This window comes from Belonocnema kinseyi, chromosome 4 (genome assembly GCF_010883055.1).
Source record: "Belonocnema kinseyi isolate 2016_QV_RU_SX_M_011 chromosome 4, B_treatae_v1, whole genome shotgun sequence".
Lineage (NCBI taxonomy): Eukaryota > Metazoa > Arthropoda > Insecta > Hymenoptera > Cynipidae > Belonocnema > Belonocnema kinseyi.
Window position 1 is genome coordinate 72,658,754 of NC_046660.1, and position 13,424 is coordinate 72,672,177.

The following is a 13,424-nucleotide window of genomic DNA, read 5'->3' on the forward strand; positions in this document are numbered from 1 at the left end:
GCCTAATATTACAAACTCGAAGTTTTTAAATTTCAAACACTTATTAATTAAAATTCTTTAAACCCTAAAATTGAAAGAAAAAATATTTAACATCTACTGAAAAGTACACTTAAATTTGCGGAGTTTTTAAAGGCGGTAGTTTTTAAAAATGTTAAAATTCTGGAAAAAATAGTACTTTATTATACTTAATTTTTTTAATGCAATTTGTCTAAATTCAACGAAAAAATATTTTTACCTTTAAAGTTTTATTTAAATATTAAATAGTTTAGTTTGAAATTAGTAAAATTTAAATCAGTTAAATTAATTATAATAGGTAATTAATAATTTTGTAGATATAGAACGAATTGTATTTTCAAATATCATAAATATAAAGAAAAATGGGGGGGGGGGGAGAAAAAAGGGAATTTTTTTCGAGATTAGGGGGAAAAATATGATTATTATACAAACTTACATGATTCTTTCCCAAGGAGGCCTGAGGAAGATGTGACACATCACTTGCACGAGAATAGTGGGTGGTTCCGTATAACCTCGGGCATGTTGCAATTGACATATGCGACAAAAATGAGCCATCAGATGATGCAGGGTACTCTTGTGATGCTCGGGTAGTTCGGAGACCAACTGAGCGAGACGTGTTGCACATTGTTCGTCATTTTTTAAATCTATAATTTGGTGATTACCATCAATTTCGATTCAAAATAATCTAATAATACCAGGGTGGCCGCAAAACTTCAATTTGCAAAATTTCCTGACTTTTCCTTAATTATTCCCTGACTAATTTTATCATTTTCACTGACCATTAACACTTTAGGACCAAAATTCTAATCTTGTAAAATTTGGTTATTATAGAATCTTTTAAAAGTTGAATAAAACTATTTTTAATTGATATTTATAAATTTTTAATTTATTATTTTCCAGGCAATCACAGACTTCGGCATGAATGAAAGAATAGCTAAAAAAAGTCTATTAAATTGAGTAAGAATTGAGTGCATTTAAAAGAATTAAAGTAAATTAAAAAAATCCACTGAATGTGAAAGAATTCAGAATAAATTCGTGTAAGAATTCAGTGTGAATTACAAATAAATTCAAAACAATTACAACAAATATTTGTGAAATTCTATGACGGTATTTTCTGAAACCTGGGAAAATGTCTTAATAAAATTTCGAAATTTAAAATCCCTAGAAAATTCTTTATCCTAAAGTATTTTAAAATGCTTTAAAATTCACTTCAAATTACTGAAATTATTATTTTTTTAAATTTCTTGGAATATTTTTAAATTCTCTAAAATACTACAAATTAAAAACTCTTGAAAATGCTTTAGAGGTTTTCAAAATACCCTAAATTTCTTTAAAATTCCTTCAAATTATTGAATCATATAACAAATTTCTCCGACTTTTTTTAATACAAGGTAATATTTCAAAGAATTTAAGATAATACAAAAAGTAGCAGGCCTCACAGTCCATATACGATAAGATATAAAAACAGAAGAGTTACACTTTTTATTACGCCTCAAAGGGTTCTTTTTTCGCGCTCAAATGGTAGCAAATTCAGGAGAAATTCATAAGATTTCAACAAAATTCCAGTTAAATTCAGAAAAATTGAAATAAATTGTCAAAAATTTTGAAAATAAAAAAAAATTCCATTGATTTCCATAAAACTAGAATGAATTTAGAGGCATTTAAAAGAAACGAGAAGAATTCGATAAAATTCATAAACATTCAAGGCGAATTAAAAAAATCAAATAAAGTAAAAACAATTTAAAAATATTAAAAAATTTAATTGAATTGTCAATTTAAAATGAGCTTAGAAAAATCCAAGAGAATTCAAAAGAATTTGATGAAATTTCTAAGAATTCAAGGTGAGGTTAAAAGCATTTGGGATTAATTAAATAAAAACTTTTTAAATTAACAAAATCCATCAAATCAATCAAATAGAACTGAGTCAATTGGGAATGATTAAAGTAAATTTAAGAAATTCAAAAAATTCCAAAGCATTTGAAAGAATTGAGGGTAAATTAACAAGAATTCAGGGTAAATTTCAAAAAATAATTTCAAATCTCTTCAAATCTTTAAAATCCTATTAATTTGCAACCAAAAAATAATTTAAATGAATTGAAAATAATTTTAAAAATCAAAAAACAAATCCAATGATTTCAGTGGAATTTGAGGGAATTTAGAGAAATTTGAGGGAAATAAAAATTCGATAAAATTCACAAAAAATCAAGGTGAATTTAAAAAGCAATCAAGGAAATTGAAGAAAACTAAAAAATATGAAGAAAAAAAATTGAATTGAATGAGATTGAAATGAGTTTAGAAAAAGTAAAGAGATTTCAAAAGACTTTAAAATGAATTAAACAAAACCTTCTTAAAAATCCACTGAATTGAGTGGAATTGAGTGAATGTAGAATAATTCACGATCAAATAATATGAATTCAGGACGAATTTCCAATTAATTGCAAAAAATATTTGAAAATCTCTTCAAATCTTTGACAGCCTACTCATTTCTAACAGAAAAAGTGACTAATTGCTACAAAACAATTCAAATTAATTGGAAATAATGTTTAAAAAAAAAAACCTTTATAATTATTAAAACCCTTGGAATTCCCTTGAAATTGTTTAAATCTCTTGAAAATGCCTTGGAGATTTGTATTAAAATGATTTTTTATTTGGAAAAATTACTTTGAGAGATTATTGAATAAGATTTCAAAACATTTCAAATTTTTTCTTAAATTGTCAAAGAAAGATACAAAAGATTTCAAGACAATTTTTTTACTTTTGCAGAATTAGAAAAAAATCAGGAAAAATTTGATCAAATTAAAAAAATAAAACAAAATCGAGTAAACTGAAGAAATATTTAAAATAATTATGGAGATTCAAAAAGAATTTTAAACTTTAAAAGTTTGTTCAGAAATTTATATTTTTGCAGATTTAAAAAATAACTTTTTTATAAGAAAATATTTTTACATCTTTAATGATTTAAAAAAATGTTAAGATAAATTCAAGATTGTTGAAAATATTTTTAGAAATTTAGGACGTTTTAATTGGATTAGAAATATTTAAGAACTTGGAAACATTTACAAAAATTTATTAAATATTTCGTGATTTCTTACAAAATTCTAAAAGTCCTAAACATCTTTATAAAAGACTCAAATTTTTCCTAATATTTTGTAAAATCGTATAAAATAAAATAAAATATCTTTAAAATCTTCTAGATACTTTTTTGACACATCTGAGATATTGAAAAATCTTTTTTAATTTCTCTCAAGAATCTTATAAAAATTATATTTATAAATTTAAATTATTTCTTGAAAAAAGATCAATATTTATTTAAGATCAATATTTAGAATTTTATGTCAACTCAAAATCAACTGTTCCAAAAATTTAAGCAAATAAATATTTCTTTGAAATTTGTATTTTGTATTATTATATTTTTTTTTCTTTACGGTACTGAAAAAAAAAAATTCCATTAGTAAATTAAATATTTATATGAGAAGAAAAAATACTTAAAAAGAATTCAGTATTAGATAAATATATTTATTTATTTCTAGACAATAATTGTTCTTGAAAAATCTTTTTTTTTTTGTTTAGAAAAAGTCTGTTATATTTTTAAACATAGTAACAAAATAATGTTATGTCGAAAATAATGTTACGCAATATGTGAAGGAATTGCAATAAGTGAATTTTTACTTCTCACAGAAGTTTTCTGATTTCTGAAATTTTTTTTTTTTTTTTAATTGCCTTACTTAAATCGACTACCCATAGGGACCAAATCTTGAAAATAGGATACTTTAGGGATCTTAACTGAAGCCTGATGAATCGACAAAAGTTGGCTCATATAACTAAATAATCATTAACTCACTTGCTGCTTCTAGAAATCTGTCGTACCACTGAACAGGTATTACAGGATCTGGTAACTCTCTCAAAAATTTCTTTAAGACACTGGATATACACTGGGGAGTATAGGGATTTAAGTCTGCGTTACATACATCTGAAAAATGACAAATATATAGATTATAGAGATATAGAAACATAAAAACATAAAAACGTGTATGAAAAGAATATTATATTGAAAGAAAAGAAAAAAAAAATTTTCATAAGGCCAAAGGCTAAACTAAATTACCCTCGTTAAGCTTTTGTCGTAATTCAAGAGTCTGTTCATTGGGTGGACTGCTGTAGTAGACTTTGTAAAGGTCTAAAGTTGTGTCGGTGAATGCTCTTTCTTCAAGGACGCGCGTGCATCTTTCGACTAAAATTGGAGCTGTCCGGGTTGACGTATCGAATTGTGAGCACAGAGCTAGTCCAAACACTGTAAAAGAGAGTACACATTATTAACAGGGGATAGACAAAAAGATTTTCTACCAAAAAACATTTTTAAAAAACAGTTAAAAATTCAAACAGAAACTACGAAATTTTCCACACAAAAAAAGTTGAATTTTCGACCAAAAAAGGTTTTCAGGGTGGCCGTTTTAAACGATGAAATAAATTCCCGGTCATTTCCCGGATCGCAAAAATTTTTCGCGGTCTATGACATTGAAAAACTGGAACGCTAAAGCTACAAACTTTTCCACTAGAGGTAATAAAAGCTGAGCTGCAAATAAAAGCACTACTCATAGTGGAACTGTTAAATTTTGAACTTTTAAAATTGAAATTTAAACATTATTCATTAAAAAATGTTGTATTCAAATGCTCAATAATTTACGCGTATAAAATTGAAGGTACTAACATTTTTCGATATAAGAAAATAGAAATCCACGTTATCATTTTCAATGCTCTAAATTAAAAAATCAATCAATGAACTTTAAAACTTTCAAAATTATATAATTTTAAGGAATTTTAAGGTAGAAAAATCAAATATTGAAAAATTGAAAAAAATTTGAACTACTTCTTAAATTAGAAATTCAATTATTTTCTTTTTAAATCGTTTAAACATCCTTGGAAAGCTTCAAAACTGTATTTCAAAATTTTAAGAAATCTAGAAGTTGTTTGAAATTGGTTTTCAATTTAAAATTATTGAGTAATTTTAAGAGATATGTAGAAGTTTTGAAACGATTCAAACTTAATGTAAAACTTGAAATGATAACTTAATATAAAACAAAATGTAGATTTTCGCAGATTTTAAACAAGAAAACTAGATTCTTTTCAAGAATTGTGAAAGACTTCAAAAGAATAAAAACCTTTTCTTAAGATTCTAGAAGATTTTAAGAAAACTTCCGAAAATTTGCATGATAATTTTTTATCCTTTTAAAACTCCTAGATACCTCTTAAAATTACTCAAACTTTTTCTAAAAAAGTTAATTTGTAAATTATACATTAAAATTGTTCAATTTCACTTCCAAATTACGCATTTTTCAAATACAACAATTAAAATTGTAACGTTCAAATTTTAAAGGCTCTTCGAAATATTAACGATTCCAAGTTTTCTATGTCAAACGATTCAGTTAAAGATTCTTTACTTTTAAATATTTGGTTTCAATTTAGTTGTCTTAAATAAAAATTCAAATATTGCTAAATATTCAATAATTCATCTTTTTTTTAATTAAAAATTTCAAATTGAATGTGTTAAAAATTGAATATGTTAGACTGAAACAATATTTTAAATTGAATAAAATCCTTTAATTAAGAATATTTTATTATGAAGTTATTTTTAAGTTGAAAATATTTTATGAACTTTTAGTCACACATTCACATTTATTTAATGACATAGACTTTCAAATTGAAACCGTGTAAGTTTTAACGTTAAAATCTGAAAATTCTTAAATCTTGAACTTGTTTAAAATCGTTTCGTCAAATCGTTTTTATTCACTTTTATTACTTAAAGTACAGATAAATTAAAAAAAATTGATTTATTTATTAAACAAAAATGTTTTTTATCCAAAATTTTCAACATCAAAGGCTTTTATTTTTTATTTGTTCTAATCTTTCAGAAAGCATTTAAAAATTCTTGAAATTAAAAATGTTAAATGGAAAATTTGTGAAGTAAAAAAATTTTGAATTACGCATTGTAAGCTAAATAATAGCACGATTGAAAAACATAACAATTTCACTCATTATTTAAAAACTGTTAAAATCGAACGTGGACAGATTTTTCTCCTACAAATTTGTAAAATACCCGGTCAGAAAAAAATTCACTGTCATTTCCCGGGTTTTCCCGGCCTCCAAAAATTCCCGGTCATTTTCCGGTTTCCGGTCCAGCGGCCACCATGGTTTTCTACCAATATGAATGTTCAACGAAAAAGTTGAGTTTTCAAGCTAAAAAGTAGAGTCTTTCAAGAAACCGTTGACTTTGAGACCCGAAAAGATTGGATTTTCAACAAAAAACTTGATTTTAAACAAAGAAGATGAGTTTACAATCCTACAGGACGAATTTTCTATCAAAAAATTTGAATTTTTTACCATGAAAGATGAATTCTTAACGGAAAATATAATAGCTGATGTTTCAACCAAAAAATTTATTAATCTTGAATCAAAAATAGTTGAACTGGATCAAAACATACGAAATTTCATCTAAGTACATGAATTTACAAATAACTAGTTGAATTTACAGTTTAAAAAAAAACGAATTTTTAACAAAATAGTTAAATTTTCGACCAAAGAGATGAATTTTCAACAAAAAATATTTTCTGCCAATCGAGACACGAGTTCGAAACAAAAGAGTTGAGGTTTCAAGCTAAAAAGTCGAATCTGTTAAAAAAACCTTGACTTTAAAACAAGATGATGAATTTTCAATACAACAGCACGAATTTGATGTCCAAAACAGTTGACTTTTCGACTGAAATAAAGGATTTTTTAACAAAATGGTTGAATTTTCAACAAAATAATTACATTTTCAACCAAAAGAGATAAATTTTCAACGAAAAATAGAATAGTTGATATTACTACCACAAAATATTTTTATTTTAAGCCAAAAAAGTTGAGTACAACGAAAAAAGATGTTTTTACATAATTGTTGATTTGCCCCCAAAAAATATTTTCTGGGAAAATAGAGGAATTCTCAAGAATAAATTTAATTTTCAAACAAGAAAAATTAATTTTCAACACAAAGATTAATTTTTAAACAAACAGTTGAACTTGCAAGCGACAGATACGAATTTTCTATAAATTAGACAAATCTTCAACAAAATAGTTGAATTTTCAATATAAAACGATAAATTTTCAACAAACATATTCATTTTAACTACGAAAGATTACTTTTCTACCAAAGAAAGACGAATTCTCAGAGAAAAATATAATAGTTGATATTTCAAATTTTCAAACAAAAAGGTATTAATTTTAAATTAAAAAAAGTTGAACCAAAAAATGCCAAATTTTCCATGGAAAAAGAATAATATTCAACAAAATACTTAAATTTTTAACCAGAGATATTTATCTCTGGTTATTTATTCAACCAAACAAATTAATTCTTAACAAAGCAGTTAAACTTTCAACCACGTAGTAGAATTTTTTTAAATATGAATTTTTAACTAAATAGCTGAATTTTCAAGAGAAAGAGACAAATTTTTCAACTAAATAAATGAGTTTTTAACCAAATAAATCAATTTTAAACTTATAAAGATAAATTTTTTACTAAATGGTCGACTTTCAAACAAAAAAGATAAAAATACAACAAAAAATAGTTGTATTGTCAAAGAAATAGTTATTTTTCCACAAAAACGTTCTTTTTTAACAAACAAAAAAGAGTAATTTTTTACCAAAAAACGATGAATTTTTAATCTAAAAAAGATGATTTCTTAACGAAAAATATAATAGTTGATATTTCCACACAAATAAAAAGATTTATATGTAAAATAATTTAATTCAAGTCAAAAAACAAAGCAAAAATTTGACCAAATTGTTGAATTTTCAAGCAAATAGTATTAATTTCCCACAAAACAGTTGTAATTGAAATTCGAAACCAAATACGAGAATTTTAAACCACACAGATGAATTTTAAAAAAATTAGTGTTTAGAATAGTTCAACTTTTAACCAAGTGGTCGAATTGCCAAACCAAAAAAATGAATTTTCAACGAAAAATATAATATTTGATATTATACGATTTTTTTTACACTTTTCACAAAAAAGTAAATTTACAAGAACGAAAGATGTATTTTCAATCCAAAAAGACCAACCTTTTATACAAAAAAGGACGACTGTTCAACAAAACATATGAATTTTCGACCAAAAAAGACGACTTTTAAACAAAACAGTGGAATTTTCTACATAATAATGAAATTTTTAACCAAAAAGAAATGACTGTCATCCAAAAATAGTTGTATTTTCTTACTTCAGTTCGCATTCAAGCAAAAAACGAGAAAAGGAAGCTTCTTGAAACAGGGAAAAAGATCAATTCTTTTTAAATATAGGAAAAAGAACGTGTACATTTTTAATAATTCATTTATATTTACCTGAAGTGAATCTATGAACTCTAGAATCCGTTGGAACGCAAGGAGAGGGTAAACCAGTCGCTGAACAAGTCCTATGAGCGACCAATCCGCAATCTGAAAACAGAAAAAACGATGCAAAAAAATTTTTTTAAACACAGTATTTTTAATTTTATGCCCCGCATACCCCAATAATCTAGTGACATTGGCAAAACGTAAATGGGCAGAAAACGTAGGGTAGACAATCGCCATACAATTTGCCTTCACTCTCTGACAAGATAAAATATCAATTTATAATTAACTGACCAAACGAGTCGGAAATTGTCGACGAAAGAGGGGTGCGAGGACAAGAGTGGGAAAAACGAGGCAGGCTAATATTATTTAAAAATAAATGTCCTTCAAAGCACGCAGTTAAAATTTTTTAGAAACCTAAAAAAAGACACATTGTATCTTTAAAATCTATTAAATTTAAAGCGTGCTTTAAAACCATTCATTAAAATTATGCAAAACTCCACTCTACAATTTACAATCCCACCCGAGATTTCATAATTCCAGATTTCATTAAGGGCACGTGATACCATTTTACCGACTCTTTTACTGGTTTTCGTACTTTTTACTATTTCACAAAGTTTCAGCCTGAAATATTTATTATTGTAAAGTAGAGAGAGAAAACCCCAGCCAAACTGACATGGTATGGTAAGTACCACATGCCCTTAATCTGTTTTATTATAAGGTATAAAGTGGAGTACGTACTTAATCTTAAGAGGGCTATAAAGCCTTTATTCGAAATAAATCAGTCATTTATGGGTTTAACCATTAACCTTTCTAATAAAATTACATCTTTTATGTTGGTTCGAATATGTTTCGTGTTGAAAAGTTGATGAAATAAACAATAGAGTATATTTAATACCAGCCTTTATATACATAAATACTTTCAAAACAGGAGAAACATTGTAATTATTCAAAAAAATATGAAAATTAATTCTTTTCAAAATAAAATTAATGTATTGTGTTGCCAACAAAATATTAGTTGCATTTCCAACAAAAAAAGATGAATTTTAAACACAAAAAAAAACCTATTTTAAACAAGAGGTTTGAATCTTAAAACTACAAACTCGAATGTTTTCGAGTTGGAGAACATTCGAATTGTAACCCCGAAAAGAAACATTATCAACGAAAAAGTTAATTTTGAAATAAGACGAATTTGCCACCAAAGAGTTAAAGTATCAACAAAATAATAGCATTTACAACAAAAGTGTTGAACTTTTGAGCCAAAGAAACGAATTTTTAACAAACTAGTTAAATTTTCAAACTACAAAGATCAATGTTCAAACCAAAAAGACGTTTCTACAAACCAGTTAAATTTTAAACATGAAAATTTTAATTTTCAACCAGATAGTTGAATTTTCAACACACACAGATGAATATTCAAAACAAAACAAAAATATTTTCAACAAAACAATTGAATTTTCGAAAAAGAAATATTTTTCAGTCTAGAAAGAAAAAAAATTAATCATATTGTTGAATTTACAGGACAAAAAGACAAATTCTCAAACAAATACTTGAATTTTCAATTGAAAAAGATTAATATTTAAAAAAAATATGGAATAGGTAGTTAAATTTTCAACCATGAATAGTTTAATTTTTAACCACACAGTTGCATTAGTAACCTATATAAATGAATTCTCAAACTAAGAAGATAAATTTGAATTTAAGGAAAATTTTCCAGTCGAGAATGAAAAAAAAATTAACCAAATTGTGCAATTTTCAAGCAAAAAAGAAGAATTTTCCTACAAAAAAGTAAAATTTTCAACACTAAAACATTATTTTTCAACAAAAATGTTCATTTTCGATAAAATAGTTATTTTTATTCAACAAAATAGTTAAATTCGCACAGAAAAAGTCGCTTTTTTTGACAAAAAGTGATAAATTTTCCACCAAAAATTTTCAAACAAAAAGAATTAACTTGCAGTGAAAAATAGTTGGATGATTGCCAAAAAGTTGACCATTTTAGACAATGAGAATTTCAAAACAAACAAATTTCCCAACTGCCTAAAACATTTTTTAAAGAAAATTTTTAGTGTTTCTCGGGTTGAAAGTTTAATAGTCTTATAGAAAAGTAGTCTTTTTGGCTTAATAAATTCCATAATTAGATATTAAATCTAACTATTTGGTAAACAAATTAAATTATTTTGTAAAAAATTCATTTTTTTAAATGGAAAATTGATTCTATCAATTCTACTAAGTTATTTAGATGAAAAAAATTAGAAACAAAACAAATATATAAATTAAATTTATGTAATTTGTTGAAATTTTTTTTTGTTTTGTTAAAAATGTCAATCGTTTGGATAGGAATGTATGTATATTCTTTTGAAAAATTCATCTCTTCTATTAGAAAATTAAACCAACTGGTTAAATATTGATGTGCTTTATTAAAAAATCATCTTTTCTGGAGAAAATTAAGTACTCTTGGTTGGAAATTCAACTATTTGGTACAAAATATATGTATTTTGTTGCCAATTTTTATGGTTAAAAATGCAACTGTATGATAGAAAATTAATCTGTTTTAGTAGGGAATTCAAGCAGTTTTTTAATTTGCCTTTTTAGCTATGTTAAATAACTGTTTCAAATTTTAAGTTAAAGGCTTTTTTGGTTTAAATATCAACTATTACATTTTTCGTGAAAACCAGCATTTCCAGGTTGAAAATTCAACGATTTTCTAGAGAATTCATCTCTGATTGACTTGAAAATTCAACAAATTGATAAAATCAATTGTTTTTGTAGAAAATTCGTTTACTTTATATTGTATATTTAACTATTCCATTTTTTGTTAAAAATTGATCTTTTGTATTTTAACAATTCCACTGTTTGGTTGAAAATTGATGTCATTTGTTGAGCATTAAATCTTTTTTGGCAGAAAATTTAATCATTTGGTCAGAAATGTAGGCATTTCTTTTTTAATTCGTCTTTTGTTTTAGAAAATTGAACTAGCTGGTTAAATATTGATGAATTTTGAAGTTAAATTTTATTTTCTGGGAAAAAATAAGTCTTCTTGGTTCAAAAATTCAACTATTTGGTATAAAACGTATGCATTTTTTGGGAAATTCGTATTTTCTAATAGAAAGTTGAACTGAGTAAAAATTTATGCTTTTGATTGAAAAATCGTCTTTCCTCATAGAAAATTTAATCTTCTTAGTTGAAAATTCATCTGTTCGGTATAAAATATGTGTATTTTGCTGACAATTTGTCTTTTTGGTGAAAAATCCATTTTTTTATGGTTAAAAATTCAACTGTATGGTTCAAAATTAATATGTTTTAGATGAGGATTTAAGTATTTTGTTGAAAACTCGTCTTTTTGGCTATATTAAACTGTTTTAAATGTTGAATTAAAATATTGTTTGGTTTAAATATCAACTATTACATTTTTTGATGAAAATCAGCATTTTCAGGCTGAAAGTTCAACTCTTTTGTAGGTAATTCATCTGTTTGACTTGAAAATTCAATAATTTGGTAAAAAATTCAACTGTTTTGTAGAAAATTTATTTAATTCGTATTAAAAATGTAACTATTCCATGTTTTATTAAAAATTAATCTTCTCTATTTTAAAAATGCAACTGTTTTGTTAAAAGCGCAGCTGTTGATGGCCCCCAATCAGCCGTTGATACTGGTTTTAGCCCGTTAGAGACGAAGTTAAAAAAATATTTTTTGAAAAAAAGTAAATAAATAGTGGCCTTATCAGAAAATAGTGTCTTTAGTGTCATTTTTTTCGAAATATTAGCAAAATAGTATCATCATCGTCTGGTTAGTCCGAGGCCTGGGTTTCTCGAAAAGAGTGGAAAAAAAGAGTAATTATTTCTTCTTTTTTTTTGTGTGTAATCGAGGAGAAGAGAAGAGCAGGAAATGACTTCCTGTTAATAAAAAGTGTATGAAATTCCTGTGATTAAATTCATTAATAGTATATTAGAATGTATGAGAAATAATTTCCTACATTCTCTTTATACGAAAGATTATATTACATCAAGGCTAACCGCTACATTACGAATTAAAAGCAGATTGAGACCCGGTTAAGTCGTAAAAGAATCATGGAACGCATTCGCGCATAATGAATTGCACGAGGATCGTTTGATCTTGAATGTGAAAATGTCATCGAGAGATTCACTTAAAGTCATATGTACGCTTGGAAATATTAGCATTAATTTGAGCGAGCGCCTGTTACACGATACACACTTATACTTGACTGACATGTAACTTCATCTACAGTGTTTTACATGCACAGCTTCGTGCGCTTTATGCCTTTATATATTTGCTATGCGAGCCTCGAAATGTTTCGCAACCGGAAGCCATAAAGCCGGACTGCTGTCGCTTGTTAGCGGCGCCTCGACCATTTAACACCGCAGCTACAATACGTTTCTGAATTCTCAATTCTGAATCTGCATAGTGCTAGTTAGTCACTTGCAAGAATGCAGTCCGCAATGCCTCAATCAAACGATTCCAAGTTCCGAACTTGCAAATAAACTATTATTATTTAAGCGAGACCAAGTCTTTACCGATAATGTCATACAAAACTCAAACTCTAACCACTCCACGAACTTTAACAGGGTGTCTACTCAAATCCTGAAAAATAATTCTCTGACAATTCCCGGTTTTTTATTTATTTATCTCAAGTTTTTTCCAGGGAAAGTTTTTCGTAGTACGAAGCCATTCAAATATTTCGAATTTGTAAAACAATCGACTAGGAATATGTATACAGTTTCGCGACTTTATTGTAAATAATGTTTTTTTTTTTCAGTTTTGAGGGATTCAATTATTATACAGGTTGGCTGTTTTAATCAAAGAAAAAAATTCCCGGCCATTTCCGGGTTCGCAAACATTTTTCACGGTCAATGAAAATTAAAAAATTAAATTCTATTATAAACATTTTTCCATTTAAAGTAATAAATAATAAAAAACAAATTAAATCATTCAAAGTGGAACTCTAAAATTTTAAACTTTTAAAATTGAAATTTAAAAATGAAATGCAGATAAACTACAAAACTTAGAACTTTTATAAATTATACAGTTCGGAGATT

General features: G+C 26.1%; 1 protein-coding gene across 3 annotated transcripts in view; it reads right to left on the reverse strand.

The window, feature by feature from the left end:
• The window catches only part of LOC117170582 (phosphatidylinositol 3-kinase regulatory subunit alpha), a 175,553-nt gene that overhangs the window by 23,881 nt on the left and 138,248 nt on the right, over nt 1-13,424 (reverse strand). For all 3 annotated transcript variants that reach the window (XM_033357437.1, XM_033357436.1, XM_033357435.1), the window contains 4 exons: nt 8,380-8,472; nt 4,118-4,303; nt 3,857-3,985; nt 452-659 (listed from right to left, as the gene is read on the reverse strand). In XM_033357437.1, coding sequence (XP_033213328.1) covers nt 452-659; nt 3,857-3,985; nt 4,118-4,303; nt 8,380-8,472 — 616 coding nt within the window. The remainder of the gene's footprint in view (nt 1-451; nt 660-3,856; nt 3,986-4,117; nt 4,304-8,379; nt 8,473-13,424) is intronic.